General features: G+C 36.8%; 1 protein-coding gene across 1 annotated transcript in view; it reads left to right on the forward strand.

Moving 5' to 3' along the window:
* Positions 1-564: 564 nt before the first annotated feature.
* GPD1L (glycerol-3-phosphate dehydrogenase 1 like) overlaps positions 565-25,550 on the forward strand; it is a 75,911-nt gene continuing 50,925 nt past the window's right edge. Inside the window, exons 1-4 of the mRNA XM_053713022.1 lie at positions 565-724; positions 9,537-9,714; positions 12,466-12,606; positions 17,496-17,634. Of these exons, the coding sequence (XP_053568997.1) occupies positions 675-724; positions 9,537-9,714; positions 12,466-12,606; positions 17,496-17,634 (508 nt within the window). The 5' untranslated portion in view covers positions 565-674. The remainder of the gene's footprint in view (positions 725-9,536; positions 9,715-12,465; positions 12,607-17,495; positions 17,635-25,550) is intronic.

The following is a 25,550-nucleotide window of genomic DNA, read 5'->3' on the forward strand; positions in this document are numbered from 1 at the left end:
ACTGTTCGACATTATTGTACTGTAACGGTAGGTTGCTGAATACACTGTATGCAAGCCTGTGCTTTTATCTTCTGATAGCAGGTAACCATTATATAAGGGAGTTGAATTGTCATTTAAAATCCACGATTGATCAGACACTAAGACTTCTCCCTTCAGCAACAACGGACAAATGTCATGCTGGTGTTAATAAATTATATTGTAAAGTCTATTGTTGAACTAACGACGCTAAAACACTACAGTGTATAGCTGTGGTAAATTAATGCTGACAGGCTAAGGAAATAATTTTAAAATGAAAATTTAGCATCTGATTATGCACACAATTATAGCAAACACATAAGCTCATCGATTACTCGTCACACCAACTCCATTGCAAGCAAAGGGGGAAATAAGGGAGAAGCCCAAGCTGCAGAGAGACTTATTTACATTATAAAGCCCATGTTACAGATGGTAGTTTTTGAACAACACGTTTTGCTAGAAGCCCGTACGATTTTAAGAGATATTTGAACTACAATACCCAAAATGCAACCGCGGAGTTATCTAGTCGCTCTGAAGTGATGTCTGGACACGTGGGACTGCAGGCTCGGGGGCTTTGGTTACAGTGTAACCGGTATTAGCAAGGGCAACAACTTTCATTCAATTTTGCAACCTGCACAGATCTCTTCACGTCTCTAACCATGGCTCTTCAAGGACCCCTGAAAGTGTGCATTGTAGGCTCAGGAAACTGGTGAGTGTTGTTGCACCAGTAGTAGTTATGGGGTGGATTGTTTGTTAGCCTGCGAAAATTAGTCAGTGAATATTATTAGTAGAGGGTATGCTTAGGAATGGCAAACCATGGATCATTGCTAAAAATGCATATTTCTTCTTTCCTATTGTGATCGCTCAGCAAACTGGAAAAAAAATACTTTTGTGGCAGACTGAACAATCTAATCTGCTGCCCATTGCTTCAGATAAAGAGAGGATATGGTTTCCATCAAGATTGCTAATAACTAAATTGTAATTCACTTTAGTTGTGATAGCTTATGTATGTATATATGTATGTGTGTGTGTGTATATATATATATATATATATATATATATATATATATATATATATATATATATATATATATATTCATATATATATAATCGCACACACCTTAAACACGCCCGCCCACTCAATTGTTGCTTGCATAACATTTGTGTTTTCTTTACATCCAATAGTTAATATTTATGCAAGTTCATACGTTATCCTGAATCCTGATTTTTTTTTTTTATAGACTTTAAAGTGACAGTGCAAGAATAACATTTTAGAAAACCAGTGTGCTGACAAGGGTTTGTAATACAATAATACAAATGTTTTCAATTCACTGGATTCTCCCCTTTACTCACACTGTTTGTTTATTCATATTGACAAATTGATCATTACTATGTAAAATAAAATACTGTATATTATTTTAGTTGTATTAATATAAGATTATTCTAAGAATATATCAAACAATTTTACTTTTATGTATTCCATCCTCTTTCTTCCTTGTTTTTGTGAAGAGACATAATTTGTAATGATGCTGAACCCACGCAAATCACAGGAACCAGTGAGTTATGGCTAATACTAGCTCCTGCCTGGATTCTTGTATTTTTTTTATAAAATCTTTGGCTTCTAAGCCTGAAACACATTTGTTGGCAATTATCATCTTTATTATTTATTTTGAAAATTTGTGTAAATTGCATAGTTAGGATAACATTTTTAATACAGCCATTCAAATGCACAACTAGGTACCTTATTTTTATGTATTTATTTTTCTTCAAAAGTTACACCTGGTAATCTTTTATCAGTAGCTGTCCTGCTGTTCATTTGCAAGGCATAATAAGTAGAAACAGTGAGGTTTGCCTGTAGTAATATAATTTATTCAGCAATCCAGCTAAACAAAAGAACAACAGATATTAAATGAACATGAAAGTCAGGATTAGGATAGAGCATGCCATTTTAAGACACTTTTCAATTTACTTCATTACCTTTGTTGAAAATGTAGGCTCTAGAGCAGCAAATCACTGAACCTAGCTGAACATATCTAATGGGCCTATGACAAGAGGCATTGCGTGTAGCTACTAATACCAAGCCAACTCCAACAGTATATTGCTGCTCCTAAATCTACCTAGATATGTTTTTCCAGAAAGGATATCAAGAGAATATTGTTCAAATTTGATAGTAGAAGTTAATTGAAAAGACTGTTGAATCTGCATGCTCTACTTGAATCCTAAAAGTTTAATTTTGACTTTTATGTCCATTTAAAGAATAGCAGCAGACTCTATTGCCTTTTTAAAAATAAACATTCTATAATTACTGATCATACAATAAATTTAATAACAAAAATTTATTTTTATAGCCTTGGCTCAAATTATATAGAAAGTCCTGCTTATTTGTACATCTATTTTATGACTGCCCAAATGAAAGTCCTGCAACATATGGGCTCGCCGGAAACAGGAGTTAAGACTGCTGCGTATGCTGTCGGCATTTATCGATGTGTGGCGGACATGATCGCTACAGCGGATAATGTCAGTTCGAACTTTCATAAATCGGCCCCATGGTGTCTGATTGCAAAGAATGTTTATGGAGTCTTCCGAATGTGAGCTCTTTCTTGTTAATTTTAGAAACTCATGGATCCACTCTGCAGTAGTTGCAAAAAATGATATTTCTGATCGAGTTGCCCCTGTCAACCAGTGAGCATTAGATACCTCTGTATTAGCTGTCCACAACTAACCGGATTTCAAGCAAAAAAAAAAATGAAACTGTTCTTTCATACATATGATAAAAACACTGTGAGTACTGTGTCCCTTTAAACTGGTATCACCACCCACAATGGAAGAATCTGCCTACTAGTATGCAAACTGGTCAAATACAATAAACTGCGCTCTGACTGGAAAATCAGGAATGAGCACAGCAAACTCACTCTTGAAAAACAACAGATTTCCCAAAATATGTTACCAGGCAACCATTTAGTAAAAGTGCCTTAAAGTGAAGGTAAAGTTCGCATCTTTCTAACTTTTCAAATGTAAGTAGCATTAAAACTAATGTGAGTTTAATTCATCAATTTCTTTAAAAATCGATATTTAACCTTTTATCCGCTTTTGAAAACTCTAATCTCCTTGTTCTGTAATCTGCCCGTAATTAATTTTTTTTTTTTGGCAGCCAGGTCACGTTGTTCTATTATCCAATTATCTGTCTGGCCGTTAGGCGGCCGTCATTTGACGTCACTGCATAACTGTTTCATATGCGCATGCGTTAGATACACTTCCTGTATCTTATAAGCCGTGCTCGTTCCAGCTTTGCGCTTGCGCACATCGCCTTCATTCAAGCAACTGGCCCGAACGCACTTTGTTTAGCAACAATTGGCAACAGATGGTAATAGTATTTACTCGCGCAGGCGCAAATTGAGGTTGATGCGTAATGTGCGCATGCGCAAGATTGAAGAAAATCGAGAACGCGCATTTACCATACGTATAGAGCGGGTGGAAACGCTCTATACGTAATACAACCAGAAAGCAGGAAATAACTGGAGGGAGGAGCTTTAATCGGCCGGTCACGTAAAGAAAAACTGTTTATTTTATATTGATATATATAGTAATATGTAATACAAACTTAGCGATCTTGCTATATTTTGAACAACTAACACAATACTGCTTTCATTTCCATAAAACTTTACCTTCACTTTAAGCATTTAAAGTTGCCATGTTAGATCATTTAAGAAGCTTCAGATTCCAGTGACACCTTTTTTCACAGCAGATTTAGGCCTTTTTGGATGTCTGAATGTGTTAAAAAGCAAAATCTTAGTAACAGTAATATTTTTGTTTTCTTTCTTGCATATGTTTTGCATTACACAATTGAGATAATAAAACGCATGTTTAATTATAATGTTTGATGCTGGAGGGGTCAGGGTTTGATTAAAAAAATGCTTCAAGTTAAGTGGAGCAGTGTTCTTCACAAAATAATTTGCCAGCTGGATGTGGCAGTGTAATACTTTCAAATATTTGAACATTCTCTTTTATTTATAAATGTTAAAATATGCAAAGCACAGACAAATTGCACAATTTAACAAAAATGTATTTAGTCCCTTATTCAAAATCAAGCAAACCTTCAGTTTGCGTCAAAACTCGCCTCAAAATCTGGAGGCAGTATACAAAATCAAGCGGATCGGCTCATATACGCAGCTCTTCAGCCCATGTGGGAAATGTTGTGGGAAAATATACGCAGCTGCAATATTTCACTCTTCAGGTAGTTATATTTGCTTTGAAGGCTAGAAACGCACTTGTTTCCTTGCTGCAGATTTTAAGCTATGGAGGAAATAGAGGCATACTGCAGTGCAGAAGGAACATACTTGTATGTGCTTAAAGGGACATGAAACCCAAAACTTTTTTATGCCATGATTCGGGCAGCTGTATATATGTGCCTCGTTATTGGATCACTTGATGTCTTCAGGTAGCTTTCAGTAGTGCATTGCTGCTCCTTCAACAATAGATACTAAGAGAACTAAGTACATTTGATAGTAGAAGTAGATTTGAACGCTGTTTAGGTTGTATACTCTGTCTGAATCATGAAAGGAAAAATATTGGGTTTCATGCTCAATTAATGCATCATTTTATTTGACGTCCAATTTAAATATTTTATCTTTTTATGCCTCTATGCTCACATAGGAAATAAATGGTACTAAAAGAAAAAGCTTAAAATAAAAAAACTTTGAAAGAGAAGCCATAGAACATAAAATCTCCCCATTTGCATGAATAGCTTCAGTTTATTTTCCTGGATTAAAGTGAACCTGCTTGAAAATACAGATTTTTCAACAGAGGCCATGATGATTATTTGTGCAACAAACATTGAAAACAAATATTAGCCAATTTTAACAGTAGAGTCAAAATTTTAAACTTTTTAATTATTCTGATAGAGCGTGTAAATTTTTAACAACTTTTCAGTTTACTTCTGTTATCTAATTTGCTTTGTTTTCTTGGTATCCTTTTGTTGAAAATCATACATAGGTAGGCTCAGGAGCAGCTATGCACTACTGGAAACTAGCTGCTGATTGGTAACGGCACTTATGTCTCTTGTCATTGGCTCACCCAAAAGTATTCGACTAGTTCTTCCCAGTAGAGCATTGCTGTTTCTTCAACAAAGGATATCAAGATAATTAAGCAAATTTGATCATAGAATTACATTGGAAAGTTGTTTAAAATTATATGCTCTATCTGAATCGTGAAATAAGTGTTGTGTTTTTAGGTCTCTTTAATATGGTCTTAAAGGGACAGTCTGCTTTTTTTTTATTGTTTAAAAAGATAGATAATGTCTATCCATTACCCAGATTTGCATAACCAACATTGTTATATTTACTTTTCTAACCTCTAAGATTGCCTGTTTCTATGCTCCTGCAGGCCACCCCTTATCTCAGTGTTTTTTTTTTTATATAGCTTCTTACAATCTTGCACTATACCCAGACAGTGCTAGTTTGTGTTTGACTTAAAGTGAAGGTAAAGTTATTGGACCCATCAATCCTAATTATAACCCTTTTACTAACTTACATACAGTCGCTAGTTTTTTTTTCTTCAAAAAACATTATTGATTTATGTTATTTTCTCGATACATTTTTCTTACGGTTCCCATCCGTTTCTTCTCCCATTCTCCATTTCCTGGTTTGGAATACTGTGACGTATAGAGCGGTCCCACCCGCTCTATACGTCTCTACTCTGCTCGTGCACATCGAGCATTGAATAACCGCGCATGCGCCTCATTTTCAGACTGTCATATTTGCGCATGCGTTAATAGCGGATGCTGCTCTCTACTACGCATGCGTCAATACTCATTATGCTGCAGATAATGTGATCGTTTTTTACTTACCAATATAAAAGAAAAGAGTGATACAAATGTTTCTAATAGCTTGCCGCCTGAGTTCCTATGCTATTCCAAATATGCCCACTAAATAAAGTTTAAACTGCGCATGCGCGAAACGGGGACGCGCACGCTTGTAAAATGCTGAGTAGAAGATCTTACGCATGCGCATCTACATCCAACTGGTGATGACGAAATTTGACGGCCGCCTAACGGCCAAAGAAACCATTGGATGGCTCAACAACGGGATCGTTGTCTAAAAAAAAAAAAAAAAAATTCACGGTTGATTTTCGGATTGCCGAATACATAACAAGAATATAAAATATCGCAGGTAATATAAAGATTAGAAAAGATTGATGAATGAAAGTTATATTTATTTTGCTGGATATATGTAATTCTTTATAATACAGCGTTTGACTTTACCTTCACTTTAAAGATAACACTGTGCTCACTCCTTTGGAGAAGAATTGATTCACAAGAACCAGCACTAATTGGCTAAAATGCAAGATTGTAAAAAGCACTGAAATAAGTACAGTCTGCAGAGGCTTAGATACAGATAATCATAGAGGTAAAAAGTATATTAACGTGATGGATGCCACGGCACAGAAAGACTACGTTTAGCAAAGTGATCACTGAAAGTCCTATTTCTTTTTAGTGACGGTTAACCCTAGAATTTTTGAAACGCTATGATTTACTATAACTTTAATATAACCGTGTTGGTTATGCAAAACTGGGGAATGGGTAATAAAGGGGTTATCTATTTTTAAGCAATTACAATTTTCAAGTAGACCATTTGTCAAGTTGTCCATTTTAAACTTGATCCAAATGGTCAGTAAAGTCAGCGAGGAGGTGCGCAAATTAAAAATGCCCTGAAGAAAACGCTGCTCTTGCTTTTCTGGAAATATTGTTCTTGTCCCACACTCCCTACAGCCAAACTTAGTAATGTGTAGGCTGGGTTTTCAAAATGCTGCAAACTGCGTGGGATAAAACACAAGTTTAATTTCCCATAAAAATCTTTAAATATAGAGGGGGAAAAACAATCCTGTGAGTGATGATATGGGATGTGTTCGCTAACACATGGCCTGATTACGAGTTTTGCGTTATGAGCGGCTTGGTAATAACTTGCAAGTTATTTCCACCACTCACCTTTTTATAGCGCTGCTATTACAGGTTTTCTGTGTTAGCGGGCAATATGGCAGCGTTGAGCTCCCTACTGCACACAAATGCCAGCACTGCTTTGAGCTGGTTTTACGTGCTTGTGCACGATTTCCCCATAGACATCAATGGGGAGAGCCGGCTAAAAAAAGCCTAACACCTGCAATAAAGGAGCCTAAAGCTCTCTAACACAGCCCCATTAATTCCTATGATGAAAGAAAATTTATGTTTAAACCTAACATAAACCCCGAGTCTAAACACCCCTAATCTGCCGCCCCCAACATAGCTGCCTGCATTAGTTATTATCCCCTAATCTGCCGCCCCCGACATCGCTGCCACTTACCTATACTTATTAACCCCTAATCTGCCGCCCGACATCGCCGCCAACTACCTACACTTATTAACCCCCTAATCTGCCGCCGCCACTATACTAAAGTTATTAACCCCTAAACCTCTGGCCTACTACATCACTAACACTACATAAATATATTAATCCCTAACCCTAAGTCTAACCATAACCCCCCTAACTTTAATATAATTAAAATAAATCTAAATTACTATCATTACCTAAATAATTCCTATTTAAAACTTAATTCTTACCTATAAAATAAACCCTAAGCTAGCTACAATATAACTAATAGTTACATTGTAGCTAGCTTAGGTTTTATTTTTATTTCACAGCTTGTTTGTATTTATTTTAACTACTTTAGACTAGTTAGTAAATAGTTATTAACTATTTACAAACTACCTAGTTAAAATAACTAACCTGCCTTACACTAAAAACTAACATTACACTAAAATAAATTACAAAAAAATAAACACTAAATTACACAAAATAAAAAATGATCAAATATTTAAACGAATCACACCTAATCCAATAGCCCTATCAAAATAAAAAAGCCCCCCCAAAATAAAAAAACCCTAGCCTACACTAAACTGCCAATAGCCCTTAAAAGGGTCTTTTGCGGGGCATTGTCCCAAAGAAATCCACTTTTACCTGTAAAAAAAAAAAAAAAAAAAAAAAAGTACAAACAACCCCCCAACAGTAAAACCCGCCACCCACACAACCAACCCCCCCAAATAAAGTCCTATCTAAAAAACCTAATCTCCCCATTGCTCTGAAAAGGGCATTTGGATGGGCATTGCCCTTAAAAGGGCATTTAGCTCTTTTTCGTTGCCCAAACCCCTAAGCTAAAAATAAAACCCACCCAATAAACCCTATAAAAAAAAAAAAAAAAACACTAACCCCCGAAGATCCACTTACAGTTTTTGAAGACCGGACATCCATCCTCATCCAGCCGGTGAGAAGTCTTCATCTACTGACTTTAGATGTCGGTACGAATCTTGTCGGTATAGGCTGCACCACTCACTTTCTGACCTCCCAGGCAAAACTCGTAATATCGGCGCTATGGAAGTCCCATTGAAAAAGGACTTTTTGAAAGGTGCGGTAGTTACGGACAAAAAAGTGTGCGCTACAGCTATACCTACAAGACTCGTAATAGCAGCGGTAGTGAAAAAGCAGCGTTATGAGCCATAACGCAAAACTCGTAATCTAGCAGACAGTGTCTGAATACAAGGACACAGGTAAAGTGATCCACTGTTTCTTTGATGGAGCACACTACGTTAAAGTCTATGGGGCAGGTTTTATTGCATAAGATTGCCTGTACCACCCACTCACAAATCTTTTAAAATAAAAGAAAAAAAAACTTATATGGACCTTTCAATATCCTACATGGTAAGACTTTATTCCAAACCCGCATAGGAAAAACATTGAGGGACGTTAGTCACGCACTAGATGGTTTTCAATTTTAAATACCAGAATGTTTGTCATGATTGTGTTTGTAGGTCTGATGGAGACACTTTGCATACTGAATTTGTATTTTCAAAATTACAAAAAAAACTTATATAGACATGAAACCCATACATTTTTCTTTTGTGATTCAGCTAGAACGTACAAATTTAAACAACTTTCCAGTTTTATGTCCTCAAACTTGCTTAATTCTCTTGGTATCCTTTGTTGAAGTAGCAGCCATGCACTTCTGGGAGTTAGCCGAACACAGGTGAGCTAATGACGAGAGGTATATATGTGCAGCCACCAATCAAAATCCCAGTATTGCATTGCTGCCACTAAGCCCACTTAGGTATGCTTTCCAGAAAAAAATACTAAGAGAACAAAGCAAATTAGATTATAGAAGTAAATTGCTTGCTCTGTCTGAATCATGGAAGTTAAATTTTGATGTTACTGCCCCTTTTAAGGATAGCAATCATCAGACTAGGTAAATAGCGGTTTGTAAATTTTACTTTATCTCTTGTTATATCCTAGTATGCCGGTCACCTTTAATGTGGGCATGATATAGACATATTTTATGTTGCTGGAGATATCTGTATAAGCAAATTATTGTTAGGCATGAGCTTTTTTTGACGAGCTATTATATATTTTATTATATACATTTATTTGTTTTTTTCCCCTCTTACGTCTCAGTATTCTTCCTTTTTAGATCACAACCTTGTTATATTTCTATTCCTACAGGGGCTCTGCTGTTGCAAAAATTATTGGCAATAATGTAAAAAACCTGCAGAAGTTTGCATCTACTGTAAAGATGTGGGTTTTTGAAGAGAACATTAATGGGAGAAAGTTAACAGAGATAATTAACACAGAACACGAGAATGTAAAATACCTCCCAGGACACAAACTGCCAGAGAACGTGGTGAGTATTTGAATCTCGTCTTCATACTTTTTTCGTTCTTGCTTTCTTTCTTATTAGGTGTGTGTGTCTCATAAATAAATATGGATGTATCAGTCTTTGCAGTGTTATTAGGATGCTGAATTTATTATCTTTGCAAATAAAATTTTTAATGATATGAATTTTATATCTAGGATTTTTTTCTCTTTCCACCTCAGTATTTATTTTTGTTCTTGGGCTGTTTTGCCTTCCAAAGTTTTATTGCTGAGTGTCTTCTGCATTAATTTTGCAACTTATTTTAAGCCATTTGTATTCCCTATACTCTGCAATTAAATCTACTTCAGACTTCATTCATGTTGCTTGTCATATCTATGTCAAAAAATAATCCTTTAGTATGGAATTTCACTTTATACAAGGATGTCACTATAGGTCTGCATGAGATGGCTGTATATCTCAGCATACTTATATTTTGTTACCATTTGATCCTTGCCAGCATGGCATCTTATGGAATACATACATCTGTTTTCCATACAGTACGCTGGTGAAGTGATAACAATATTGTATTGTCAGCCATTTCCATCTGTATTATAACAGCATATTAATGCAAATGTGTTTTGTTACTGATGTGTACACATACCCAGATCCTGTAATTGCACATCATTGTATAAGGAGTTTTGGTATAAACAGCTTTTCTAACATGTAAATGACAGTATTAAAGGGGCATGCCGGACAAAATTGGAATACACACAGGTGCATTTCAGTTTTGAATAGAAGTATTTATACAATATATATGTATTAGCGTATGCAAGTATGTTCTGTGCACCAGCATTTTAAACGCATGGCTTGCTCAGAGAGCCAAAGGTGTTTGTATCCACTGACAATGGCTGTTTGCATTATTGACTTTATACAAGCCCCAATTGACTCTCAGAGAAGCTGCTGTATTTAAAGTGCTGGTGCACTGTGAATATCTAGCTGTGCTGCACATGCACGTGCAGATAAAAATGTTAAGCCTAAGCCGGTGATAACTTTTACTTGAAGCATTTTTGCCAATATATATTCATCTATGTGCATTTTAGTTTTGACTGAAAATGTCCCTTTAAATCTAAATTCCATTTGTTTTGTTAAACATTGAAGAGGCATCTATTTTTCTTTCTTATGTTTTAAACAAGTTGTTTATTTTAAGGTGTGATCATATGCTTTTCTTGGGTCTCTGTACCAAAAGAGCTGATGACATTTTTCTATATCATATATAGAATTTCCAACACATAGAACACTTGTCCACAAAAAAAAATTTTACTTTCTCTTTCATGCAAATTTTTTTTTTTTAGCCAGTTTAAACTGTACTATGACTTATGTATTATTCAACATATTTGAATTTAACGTTCATTTTAATTTTTTGTCCAAGAAGCAAGCATAATTTCCAGGGAATCATTACTCCTTCCATCTCCATATATTATACAAGCAATGCTCGGTGTTCATTTGATGCTCTGATATTGTTCATTTCACAAGAAAGCTAAGCACATTAAAGGGACATTAAACACTAAATGTTTACATTAGTTGTTTAAAAAGTGACAAAATAAGTGTAAAGTTTTAGTGTCTATAAAACACTGGGAGCTGCCATGTTGTAACTTGTGTTACCTTCTCTGCTGTGGCCAATTAGGGACCGTTATAAATAGGTCACTAGAGTGTGCAGCCAATGGTTGTGCTGGATTTAACAGTGTTCTGTACTTCCATTTCTAACAGGAACTGAAAAGCTCACAATTTCAGAATGGAATTACAGGCAAAGAGGACAAAATTAATAATGAAAGTATATTGCAGAGTTGTTTTATTATATACAATTTATTATATACAATTTATTTTATATTACCATCTCAAAGTGTTTAATGTCGCTTTTTAAAGGGACATTAAACCCAAAAATGTTCTTTCATGATTTAAACAGAGAATACAATTTTAAACAACATTCAAATTTGCTTCTATTAGCTAATTTGCTTCATGCTTTAGATATCCTATGTTGAAGGACTAGCAATGCACATGGGTCAGCCAATCACACGAAGCATCTATGAGCAGCCACTAATCAGCAGCTACTGAGCCTATCTAGATATGCTTTTCAGGAAAGAATATCAGGAGAATGAAGCAAATTAGATAATACAAGTAAATTAGAAAGCTGTTTAAAATTGTATTCTCTATCTGAATCATGAATGAAAAATTTGGGGTTTAATGTCCCTTTAACTCCTAAGGAAATAGGAACCCTTCCCTGTAGAATCTGCCTTACCTTCTTTTTATATCAATGGTGGTCAATGCAATCAGCAAATTGTAGTTGGTCATCTCTGTTAATATGGAACTAAAATGTATTTATGCAAGTGTTTGTCTGTAAGGATATAGAGACGAGTCAGATTGTAATCGCAAGTACCTTTTGCATGGATAAGTCATGTGACATAAAATCATTTTAGAAAAAGGAACACAGCCTGGGTGGTCTTACTGTGTGATCAGTGAGATTTCCATTTTAAGACCTTAATATTAAAGCCTGTTCTTTTAATCTGATCTCCTGACATGTAAGATTGTATTTAGGGGTCACTTTAATTTTAACAGTGTTCTAAATCAGGTCTTAAAAAAACCCAGGAGCCAGGGAGCCCCTGGCTCCTATTATCTATACAAATACCACTGCCTGTCTCCTAATTATTCTTACTGGGTCATACATTTTTAAACATATTTGTCAGCCCCTGTTCTAAATAAGTATTTGTCTTTTTTTTTATCACACGCTTTTACTTTTTGCAGGTAGCTGTCCCAAACCTTACTGATGCAGTAAAAGATGCAGACCTTCTAGTTTTTGTCATTCCGCACCAGTTTATTCATAAGATTTGCCAGGAGATCTCTGGGACGGTTCACAAAAATGCATTGGGAATAACTCTTATTAAGGTATGGATCATTGCAAACATCAAAACTCTATCTTTTATATTAAGTTTCATCTATGCACTTGAATAATTTTTATATTGGACCCACAGGTAAAGTGAAGGAGGCTAAACTATATATATATATATATATATATATATATATATATATATATATATATATATATATATATATATATATATATATATATATATATATTAAACCGTACCTATAGATATGAATGCTGCACACTATGAAAGACTTGAAACTGGATATTAGATTAATGCTGCAAAGATCTATCAAATATATTCACATAATGAAAACAGGGTTGCTGGAACAAGAGCTGCAGCAAGGGATGCACTAAAATATTTGCAGAATGCTAAGCACAAAGTTGAGTGCACAGATTCATATTCCTTAAAGAGTGTCGGGGTCATGCACAGAAATTCAGGCAGTGAGATTCTAAACTATAGTAGTTACAAAAAAACCCAAAAGGCAAGTGTCAGCAGAGTCATAAATGGGTATTTGGGCATAAGCCAGAGATGTGAGTAGTGGTAAAACGAATGAGAGCAGCAGGTTATATGATGGTATTCAAATATAGGCATCCGAAGAGACAGCAGGAGGTCATACACAAAAGACAGCAGACATAATTCCACTCAAAACAAACTGACTGCCAAGAGCAGTGTGTGAGAGCACCTTTTAAAACCAATAACAAGATACACCTGTGGCCAGTTGAATCACAACACACAGATACAATCTGAAAACTGCAAAAACATTGCTGGTAGTTTGGAAAACACAGGGTGACTTAAAGGACCCCCTGTATCATGTGACAGACATCAGCCAATCACATGCTCAGTAGGATCTTGTTCTTAAGTGTGCATATAAAAACTGTGCAAAAAATAATGGAAGTAATTTTGAAAGTGTCTTTAAAACTGCATGCTCTATATGAATCTTAAAAGTTTATTTTGACTTGAGTGTCCCATTAAATAATTTAGTTTCTTAAAGGGACACTCAAGTAAAAATTTAATTTTTCACGATTCAGATGGAGCATGCAATTTTAAACAACTTTCCAATTTATGTCCATTAAGAAAATGTACATTCTTTTTATTTTTACTTTTTTTGAGTCACCAGCTCCTACTGAGCAATGTGCAAGAATTCACTGGATATACATATATGAATTTGTGATTGGCTGATGACTGTCACATGATACATAAGGGGTGGAAATAGACATAACTTTGAAATTTGTCAGAAAAAAAATCTTCTACTCATGTTAGTTCAGACTAAGTGCTATTGCATTGTCTTTTTTTAATGCGCATTTGTTAATTATAGGAATCTACTGTATTTACTTGTCCTTTTACTACCTAATGTTTTTACTGTCCACTGGAGCCCTTATCCCCTAAAAACAGCATACAGCGCACACACTTTTAAATGAGGATTCTGAGCCTCTAGAATTTGCAGTCACCTGGCTTTTAGGGTGCTCTAGGATACCTATACAGACAGTAAAAATGGGGCAAGCGATGGCTTTTTTTTTTTTTTAAAGTTAGCAGTCACATCCTCAGGTGGTGACAGCGATCACCTGATAGAGCCCTAGGTACCAAAATATAGGGCTAGATTACAAGTGGATTGTTAATTTATTGCACGCTCGCAAACTGGCACATTCGCCCATTAATGGCCGCATGATAAATAACCAGCCCTTACAAGTAGCTGGTTATTGCTGCCTTGAGCTGGTTATTTTTTTTTAATTTCCATGAATTGCATCCAAAATAACATGAGGTTCCTTTTTATTAATAAAAATGTAGCATTTAAAAAATTAAATTAAAATAAAACTGAACTAAGCAGTTGGCGGGTGTGGAGTGTTGGGGGGAAAAAACAGCACTGAAAGTGCCTTTTAGATTGCGGTCTATGGGGACTGTGTGATTATGTACAGTGGGGCAAAAAAGTATTTAGTCAGCCACCAATTGTGCAAGTTCTCCCACTTAAGAAGATGAGAGAGGCCTGTAATTTTCATTATAGGTATACCTCAACTATGAGAGACAAAATGTGGAAACAAATCCAGACAATCACATTGTCTGATTTGGAAAGAATTTATTTGCATATTACGGTGGAAAATAAGTATTTGGTCACCTACAAACAAGCAAGATTTCTGGCTCTCACAGACCTGTATCTTCTTCTTTAAGAGGCTCCTCTGTCCTCCACTCATTACCTGTATTAATGGCACCTGTTTGAACTTATCAGTATAAAAGACACCTGTCCACAACCTCAAACAGTCACACTCCAAACTCCACTATGGTGAAGAGCTGTCAAAGGACACCAGAAACAAAATTGTAGACCTGCACCAGGCTGGGAAGACTGAATCTGCAATAGGCAAGCAGCTTGGTGTGAAGAAATCAACTGTGGGAGCAATAATTAGAAAATGGAAGACATACAAGACCACTGATAATCTCCCTCAATCTGGGGCTCCACGCACCATCTCACCCCGTGGGGTCAAAATGATCACAAGAACGGTGAGCAAACATCCCAGAACCACACAGGGGGACCTAGTGAATGACCTGCAGAGAGCTGGGACCAACGTAGCAAAGGCTACCATCAATAAGACACTACGCCGCCAGGGACTCAGATCCTGCAGTGCCAGACGTGTCCCCCTGCTTAAGCCACTACATGTCCTGGCCCGTCTGAAGTATGCTAGAGAGCATTTGGATGATCCAGAAGCGGATTGGGAGAATGTCATATGGTCAGATGAAACCAAAGTAGAACTTTTTGGTAGAAACACAACTCGTTGTGTTTGGAGTAGAGAGAATGCTGAGTTGCAACCAAAGAACACCATACCTACTGTGAAGCATAGGTACATCATGCTTTGGGGCTGTTTCTCTGCAAAGGGAACAGGACAACTTATCCGTGTACATGAAAGAATGAATGGGGCCATTTAGCGTGAGATTTTGAGTGCAAACCTCCTTCCATCAGCAAGGGCATTGAAGATGAAACGTGGCTGGGTCTTTCAGCATGACAATGATCCCAAACACATCGCCCGGGCAACGAAGGAGTGGCTTCGTAAGAAGCATTTCAAGGTCCTGGAGTGGCCTAGCCAGTCTCCAGATCTCAACCCCATAGAAAACCTTTTGAGGGAGTTGAAAGTCCGTGTTGCCCAGCGACAGCCCCAAAACATCACTGCTCTAGAGGAGATCTGCATGCAGGAATGGGCCAACATACCAGCAACAGTGTGTGATAACCTTGTGAAGACTTACAGAAAACGTTTGACCTCTGTCATTGCCAACAAAGGATATATAACAAAGTATTGAGATGAACTTTTGATATTGACCAAATACTTATTTTCCACCATAATTTGCAAATAAATTCTTTCAAATCAGACAATGTGATTGTCTGTCTGGATTTGTTTCCACATTTTGTCTCTCATAGTTGAGGTATACCTATGATGAAAATTACAGGCCTCTCTCCTCTTCTTAAGTGGGAAAACTTGCACAATTGGTGGCTGACTAAATACTTTTTTGCCCCACTTTGTGTGTGTATGTGTATATATGTATGTGTATGTATGTGTGTATATATATATATATATATATATATATATATATATCTATCTCGCTCATTAAAATTATGGGGGAGATAAAAAAACTGAAATTTAAAATCCTCCATGTCTCCATCCCCACTTGCTTTTTCCCAGAAATACTCCATATACAATGTTACCAATGCACAAGAGAATTCTGGGTAAGATATGCAAATTAGATATGCAGATTTTTTGCTTCAAATTACTGTTTTAACACAGCGATCCTTTTAACATGATTATTGCAGCAATCCAGAAATCACTCACTAGACAGCCTGTTTCGTTCTTTTTGGAACTCATCAGTAGGAGATTTCTGGTTGCTGCATTGGTAAAGCTACTTTCAGGATTAAACCAAAATTCATTAAAATTATGGGGGAGATAAAAAAAAAACTGAAATTAAAATCCTCCATGTCTCAAAATTAAATCAATGTAAATATTTGCATGGAAAATTAGCACATCTAGGCAAGATTCCCTGCTTGCTTTTTCCCGCTTTGCTTTTTTTTTTTTTTTTTTTTAAGCAAGCGGGGAATCTTGCCTAGATGTGCTAATTTCCTATGCAAATATTTACATTGATTTATATTTGCTGCCCGTCGCTGTGTGACTTGCCACCTACGCTGCACTAGTTATCATGACGTGTCACACGGCATGAGAACGAGGCTCCCATTGGAGCCTATGGAAGGTCGCTCTCATTAGCACAATGCTTCCATGCAATACAAATGCTAGGTCGCGTTCGCATTGCACCTCACTTGTAGTACAAACGCACATTTCCATGTGCTGGTATTACTAAGTTGAGCGCAAATATCTCTTCTATTCACCTCATATTGGCATTTGAAATAGTATATTTAGCCTGTAATATCCCCACCCATCCTGAAAGTTTTTGGCCTCAAGGCCAAGCTGTGTTAACACAGCCAGAAGAAGAAATTACACTCTCAGTGGGTTATAGAAGAGATAAGGTAATAAAATGTTAATTTTACATTGTTCTCTCCAAGTATTGGTGATTGGCTTTTGAACAGATAAAAGGTAAAGAAGCAGGTATATGTACACAATGTGATAAAGTAATGAAATCTGATTATACCTACAAGCTCAACCCATTTTATTAGGTTGAGGCTTCAAAACACAAAATCAGCTATTTCATATATACAAATAAGCCTTAAAAAGCAAATCTCATACATTTTATACTCTGCAGCTGGTAAAAAAAAAAGTAATTGTAAACACATTAATAAGGGAAAAACTATTTTTTACAGTATACTGTCCCTCTAAGCTTTATATATTACGATGGTTCTGGATATATTTTTTTATGTGTTGTCCTTTATTAGCAACTGTGAGTAAGTAATATGTGTGATTTTGTTGATGATGGTTTCAGGGTATTGACGAAGGCCCAGAGGGACTGAGGCTGATTTCCGATATAATCCGAGAGAAAATGGGAATCGACATTAGTGTACTGATGGGTGCAAACATTGCAAATGAAGTAGCAGCAGAGAAATTCTGTGAGACAACAATAGGTAAGATACATACATGCAAATGGTGTTACTGTCTAGTAACATTTACAGTTCTAATTAAGGGTGATTTTGTTTATGTTTAAAGGGCATCGAACAGTAAATAATATTTATTCAAAGGAAAAAGTAAACTAAAAATAATATGCAGATTTTTTTTTTTTTTTTTTAAATGTATCGGCCAGATTACGAGTTTTGCGTTAGAGGCTATGCGGTGCTAATGAGCAGTTTTCTCTCACTGCTCACTTACCTGCAGCGCTGGTATTACAGGTTTTTTACAAACCCGGCGTTAAAAGGCAAGAAGTGAGCGTTGAGCAAAATTGTGCTCCTTACTGCACTCCAATACCAGCGCTGCTTAAGTCAGCGGTGAGCTGGTCGTACGCGCTCGTGCCCGATTTCCCCATAGGTATCCACGGGGAGAGCTGGCTGAGAAAAAGTCTAACACCTGCAAAAAAGCAGCGTAAAGCTCTGTAACGCAGCCCCATTGATTCCTATGGGGAAACACATTTTATGTTTTACACCTAACACCCTAACATGAACCCCGAGTCTAAACACCCCTAATCTGCCGCCCACAACGTCGCCGCCACTATAATAAACATATTAATCCCTAAACCGCCGCACTCCCAATTCGCAAACATTAGTTAAATATTATTAACCCCTAATCTGCCGACCCCAACGTCGCCTCCACTATACTAAATTAATTAACCCCTAAACCTAAGTCTAAACCTAACCCTAACACCCCCTAACTTAAATATAATTACAATAAATCTAAATAAAAAATTACTATTATTACCTAAATAATTCCTATTTAAAACTAAATACTTACCTATAAAATAAACCCTAAGCTAGCTACAATATAACTAATAGTTACATTGTAGCTATCTTAGGGTTTATTTTACAGGCAAGTTTGAATTTATTTTAGCTAGGTACTAACTATTTAATAACTACCTAGCTAAAATAAATACAAAAGTACCTGTAAAATTAAACCTAACCTAAGTTACAATAACACCTAACACTACACTATAATTAAATAAATTAACTAAATTAAAAACAATTAAATACATTAAATACAATTAGCTAAAGTACAAAAACAAACACTAAATTACAGAAAATAAAAAACAAATTACAGATCTTTAAACTAATTAAACCTAATCTAATAGCCCTATCAAAATAATAAAAAAAAAAACCCTAGCCTAAACTATCAATAGCCCTTAAAAGGGCCTTTTGCGGAGCATTGCCCCAAAGTAATCAGTTCTTTTACCTGTAAAAAAAAATAATATACAAACAACCCCCCCCAACAGTAAAACCCACCACCCACACAACCAACCCCCCAAATAAAAAGCTAACTAAAAAAACCTAAGCTCCCCATTGCCCTAAAAAGGGCATTTGGATGGGCATTGTGTCAGGGTGGCAGGAATCAGACTGAGACAAGAAGTGCAAAAATAATCACACCTTTTATTAATAGCAAAAAATAATAAGTCCACAAGTCAACAAGCCAGGAATCAAAACCAGAGCTGGTAGTCAGGCAAGCCGAGTCAGGAGCCAAAGCGAATAGTCAGACGAGCTGGAATCAGGAACAAGGTAAACGGCAGTCAGGAACAAGCCAGGGATCAGGAAGGACGTCAGGCAGCCAGATAATACACAGGAACTCTCACAAACAGGTCTGAGACAACGCAAAGGCAAAGCATACTGAACAGAGGCCCTTAAAATAAGTGATGACATCACAATTCTGAGACAGCATCCTGTCTCACATGGATGATGCACACCAGTCTGGCCATAAAAGGAAGTGCAGGAATTGAGCAGCACAATGCACCATAGTCAGGAAGAGAGGTGAGTAAAATGGCTGCCAGCAGCACATGGCAAACACAACAGGGAAAAAACCCTGACACATTGCCCTGAAAAGGGCATTTAGCTCTTTTGCCGCCCAAACCCTAGTCTAAAAAAATAAAACTCGCCCAATACACCCTTAAAAAAAAACCTAACACTAACCCCCTGAAGATCGACTTACAGTTCTGAAGACCGGACATCCATCCTCAAGGAAGCGGCAGAGGTCTTCATCCAACCGGGCCGAAGTCTTCATCCAAGCCGGGCGAAGTGGTCCTTCAGACGGGCAGAAGTCTTCATTCAGACGGCATCTTCTATCTTCATCCATCCGACGTGGAGCGGCTCCATCTTCAAGACATCTGACGTGGAGCATCCTCTTCTTCCGACGAATGAAGGTTCCTTTAAGTGACGTCATCCAAGATGGCGTCCCTTAGAATTCTATCAGCCAATCGGAATTAAGGTAGAAAAAAAATCCTATTGGCTGATGCAATCAGCCAGTAGGATTTTTTTCTACCTTAATTCCGATTGGCTGAAATTAGTGCCCAGTATCTAAAAAATAATCTTAAAAACAGGAGCACTTTAATTCCCTAAACTTTACAAAGACTCTTCTTCTTTTTTTATAACACCGTTGCGTTATGGTAAACCTAATGCTATTCTTCCGTCCGCATCTCATACTGTATTGAGCAGATCAATGACGCATCTGGCATCCTCAAATCGTTACGTGCCCCACGAGCTGGACGCCAAAGGGAGCATGCAACGATTGGAGGAAGCCGGATTCGTCATCGATCTGCTCAATACAGTAGAAGATGTGGGTGGAGGAATGCACTATGTTTACCATAACGCAATGGTAAGTATTATAAAAAAAAAAAAAGAGTCATTGTAAAGTTTAAGGAATTAAAGTGCCCCTCTTTAAGATTATTTTTAGATATTTGGCACTAATTCCTTAACCCCTTAGTGACCAGACCATTTTTCAATTTTCTTACCGTTAAGACCAGGGCTATTTTTACATTTCTGCATTGTTTGTGTTTAGCTGTAATTTTATATTAGGAGTGTGCATGACTAATATTTTTACAATAGACTAGTCGAAATTAAATAGGTATTAAATGCGAAATATTTTTAATGTAATTGTAAAATTGTTCGTTTTTTTTTTTTAAATTTATTTTTAAAACCTAGTAATAACACGTCATCATAACTGCCGCCAAGTGAGACAATCTGCAATCATTAGTAGGCTTAGGCTTGCTACGGGCTGTTTTTGACTATCAAAATATAGCAAAATTAAATATATCATTAATCGACTAATGCCATACTAGTCAATTAATGAGAAACCGATCGACTAATCGATTAGTCGACTAGACTAACTCAGCCCTAATAAAATATATATATATATATGTGTGTGTGTGTGTGTGTAGTATTTTTTTTTTTTTTTTATTATTATTTTTTAGTAGACAACCCAAAGTATTGATCTAGGCCTATTTTGATATATTTCATGCCACCATTTCACTGCCAAATGCGATCAAATAAAAAAAAAAAAAATCGTAAACGTTTTCACAAACGTTTTGTTTCTCACTAAAATTATTATTTACAAACAGCTTGTGCAATTATGGCACAAATGATTGCAAAGGCTTCTCTGGGATCCCCTTTGTTCAGAAATAGCTGACATATATGGCTTTGGCATTACTTTTTGGTAATTAAGCCGCTAAATGCCGCTGCGCACCACACTTGTATTATGCCCATCAGTTAAGGGGTTAATTAGGTAGCTTGTCGGGTTAATTTTAGCTTTAGTGTAGAGATCAGCCTCCCACCTGACCCCCCTCAAACAGCTCTCTTCCCTCCCCCACCTCACAATTATTGTCACCTCCATCTTAAGTACTATCTCCTCTCTCTATCCTCTCTATCTCTATCCTCTACATATTTATATCCTTCAATTTTATTCCAATCCCATCATCCGGCCTAACCAGAACTCCCTCCAGCGATGGGCCACCCACCTGCCTGTCTGCTATGGCTCCCACACACCAACAATCGGCACCATCTCTGGCTGATGCAGAGAGGGCCACAGAGTGGCTCTTTCTGCATCAGTGGCTAAAAAATGGTATTGCAGGGTGCCTCAATATCACCACCACCCGTCCCCGTCCCCGTAAGGGACACTGAAACCAAATTTTTTCTTTCGTGATTCAGATAGAGCATGCAGCTTTCTAATTTACTCCTATTATCAAATTTTCTTTGCTCTCTTACTATCTTTATTTGAAAAAGAAGGCATCTAAGCTATTTTTTTGGTTTAGATCTGTGGACAGCACTTGTTTATTGGTAGGTTAAATTAATCCACCAATCAGCAAGAACAACCCAGGTTGTTCACCAAAATGGACCGGCATCTAAACTTACATTTTTGTTTTTTAAATAAAGATTCCAAAAGTGAAGAGAATTTTATAATAGGAGTAAATTAGAACATTGTTTAAAATTGCATGCTGTATCTGAATCACGAAAGAAAAAAATTGGGTTCAGTTTCCCTTTAAGGTTTAAGTGTAGGGTCTCTCCCCAGCATGGATTTTATCTCTCCCTTTCCCTTCAAAACCTTTTTCTGACATCAACGTAAGATCGTTACAGTATCACTTTCTGTAACAATCGTTGATCTGAATTCATATGGTAAGGGGTAGGGCTGAGCGATATGGGCAAAAATGAAAATCGCAATTTTGTACCCAAAAAAATGCAATTGTGATTTAATCGATATTTTCTTAAAAATTACTAAAACGCCTTAATTTTCTAAACAAGCTCCGGGGAGGGGGGAAGACAGGCTCAGTGGAAGTGAAAGCAGTCTGAATAACTTGCTGCATATACTTATTCCTGGTGATTTCCTCAATAAAATAATTGTTTTTATTTTCAAACGCCTATAGTACATATATACTGTAAGTATGTAAAGCATTAGCCATTAAACGTTTTTTACTTACTGTGTAGATCAGGGGTGTCCAAACTTTGCTCTCCAGAGGTTTTGGAACTACATTTCCCATGATGCTCAGCTAGATAAAATGCTGGCTGAGCATCATCGGAAATGTAGTTCCAAAACCTCTGGAGAGCAAAGTTTGGACACCCCTGGTGTAGATGTATGAAAATAAAAACAAATATTTTATTGGATAATTCTCCAGGTATAAGTATAAGCCAGGGCAGTGCCACATCTGTTATTCAGACTGCTTTTACTTCCACAGAGCCCCCCTCCCTCTCCCCGGAGCTTGTTTACTTTAGCTTTTATAACCCTGCAGACAGTGGCAGGGCAGTCAGATCGCTGCTTTATCCTGCCTGTAGTGCAAGTTTCTTGCTTGCTTGCTTCCAGTCGCCTGAGTGAGCAACCCACTTTGACCACGTGTCTCCTCTCTTCTATGCCCCGCAGTGCCGCCTCTTAACTTCTGTGTGTGCACGGCTCCTCTGTCTAGCTATATGCTAGGCCAGAAAATGTCACTTAGTTACCGGTGGTCTGGGACCACTGGCTCCTTCCATTGTGTTCACACAGGCCCCGCCCCCCATAAAAACCGCGGACTCTCGCGTTTTTTAAATTGCGGCGGTTAATCACGGTTTAAAAATGCATATGTGGTTAATCGCCCAGCCCTAGTAAGGGGGCATAAGTGTTCCCTTACCATATAGCCCCTTGGTTGCGGCTTCCACTGTATAGGCTGACAGCAGGGACCGCAACATGTGCCTCTGTGCTGGACATAAGTACCGTGTCAACACTGTACGCTGGACAAAAAAATTGTGTGACGTAGTACCTTGTCCATATGGAGCAAGGGGTTAAGTAGAAATACTAACAATATGTATATTTCATAAAATAAAGATGATAGATTAGTTTATCCATGAATATTATTTTATTTTTTAAAAGTAACACTAAATATCTTTAATATATAATGAACTATATCAGATTTTATTGAGTTGGAACAGTTTGTTCTACTTTAGTCAGTCTCAGTCCTTGGAGTAATTGCATTTTTTTTACGTGTACATTACGCACTGTTACTACGTTTTAATAATAAAATCTAGATCATGAAACTCTATCATTCACTAGACAGAATAAAAAGCTATTTGTATTTAATCAAGGAAGATATTCTAAACCAAGAGGCATTAAATCTATTATTGTTAAGCATAATTTTGTTATATCTCTTGTGAACGTCTTGAGATGTGACAAATATGAGACATAATGTTCTAGCTATTCAATTTCATGGTTTGGAAATCAGGTAATAATGTAACACCAATAAAGTGTTCTTAGCTCATTAGTATGTACAATATATCAGGGTGGTCATTAAAAACCTTGGAAAGCACAGTCCGTATCTCTTGCCACTGTTGTATGTTCAGTGGAGATCCTCATTTGACCCATCATATGTTAGGTACTGAGTACATTCAATAGAGAGATAAGGTGGTACTTCAAGTTGGCAAATACTTATGGCAGCACAGTACAAGATATGCTTTTTTTCTGCTGTATTCGGATGAAATATAAATATAAATGGAATTTGGTAATTCAACTTTTTTTTTTTTTGTGTGTGTGTGGACATTCACTATTTTTCTTCAGTAGCCAAGGCGTTAGCATTCTGAATAATGCAGGGTAATTTCATGCTGAAATCTTTTTCACAAATGCTGTAAATGTGTGTATTAGAGGTATTGTTTAGCACTGCTGCAGCACAGTGCAGCTTAACCATATAGCCCTATTTTAATCCCTCTCATTCCTCAAAGTGTAAAGCAACTGTCAGTACACTACCCTAGGGAGATTTATGTATAGGCACTTTTAATATGTTAAAAATGTTTTTTTTTTCTTTATTCTTTATCAAGCACTGCGTAATCTACAAATGTAACTTGTTACAGGTATTGCTTTTATGCCTATAACCTTTCAAAGCACAAACTTTCATTAGACATAGCACTGTAATATCCTTAGTAAAGGTGATTGTGAAGTTCTCAGATATTACATTGTGTACCCAATCTGTTTTACCTCGGTTGACTTGCATTTAATATTGTTGTAGTATGCTTTATTTCTTTTTATGTTTGTTCAATTGTGTGTATGTATATATCTAGATAGATAACTCTCTCTATCTATCTCTCTCGCTATCTCTCGCTCTCTCGCTATCGCTCTCTCTCTCGCTATCGCTCTCTCTCTCGCTATCGCTCTCTCGCTATCGCTCTCTTGCTATCGCTCTCTTGCTATCGCTCTCTCGCTATCGCTCTCTCTCTCTACATTTGACCACCATACCTATATGAGATTTTTAGACATCCCATTCTAGAATCCTGGGCATGCTAGCTCCCAGTAGTGTGTTGCTGCTTTTAAACACACCTATGTATACTTTTCAACAAAGGCATAACAAAGGAACAATGTAAATTTGATCATTTAAATATATAGAAAAGTCTTCTAAAATTCTCTGTCTAAACTAGGTAGTGCATTTGGCAGCTTTGTTAGTTGCCAAATGCGGAAGAAGGCAGCTGCTGGTGGCCTTCGGTGCTTTTTAGAGCTAGGTTTTCTTCTTGTGCAAGTGAAACACACGAAGATCAGTGCAAATCGTCTTCTAAATAAGTCTAAGGCTGTGAAGGGCCGGCTTTTTCTATGTTGTTGAATGCACATACCTAGTCTAACCCATGAAAGTTTAATTTCTGACTTTCATGTCATTTAAAGGGATATGAAACCCCAAAAATGTTTCTTTTGTGATTCAGACAGAACATACCATTTAAAGAAAGGAAAAAAAAAAAAGTTTCCAATATACTTCTAATATACAATTCCATAATATTCTCTGTTGAAGTAATACCTAGGTAGACATCTGAAGCTCTACATGGCAGGAAATAGTGCTGCCATCTAGTGTTCTTGCAAATGGATAACATTCTTGCAAAACTGCTGCCATATAGTGATCCAGAATTGGGCAGGTTCCTAAGTATACGCCCTTGCTTTTCAACAAAAGATACCAAGAGAGCTAGTAAAAAAATGATAATAGAAGTAAATTAGAAAGTGTTTTAAGATTGCATGCCTTATTTGAATCGGTTTCATATCCCTTTAATGTCTTACTGCTGGGAATATATAATGCTGCTGCTATTCTATAATATTTATGTAGAATTAAAACCTACTTGACGTAGCTGAAATCAATAACTTT

This window comes from Bombina bombina, chromosome 5 (genome assembly GCF_027579735.1).
Source record: "Bombina bombina isolate aBomBom1 chromosome 5, aBomBom1.pri, whole genome shotgun sequence".
NCBI classification, from domain to species: domain Eukaryota; kingdom Metazoa; phylum Chordata; class Amphibia; order Anura; family Bombinatoridae; genus Bombina; species Bombina bombina.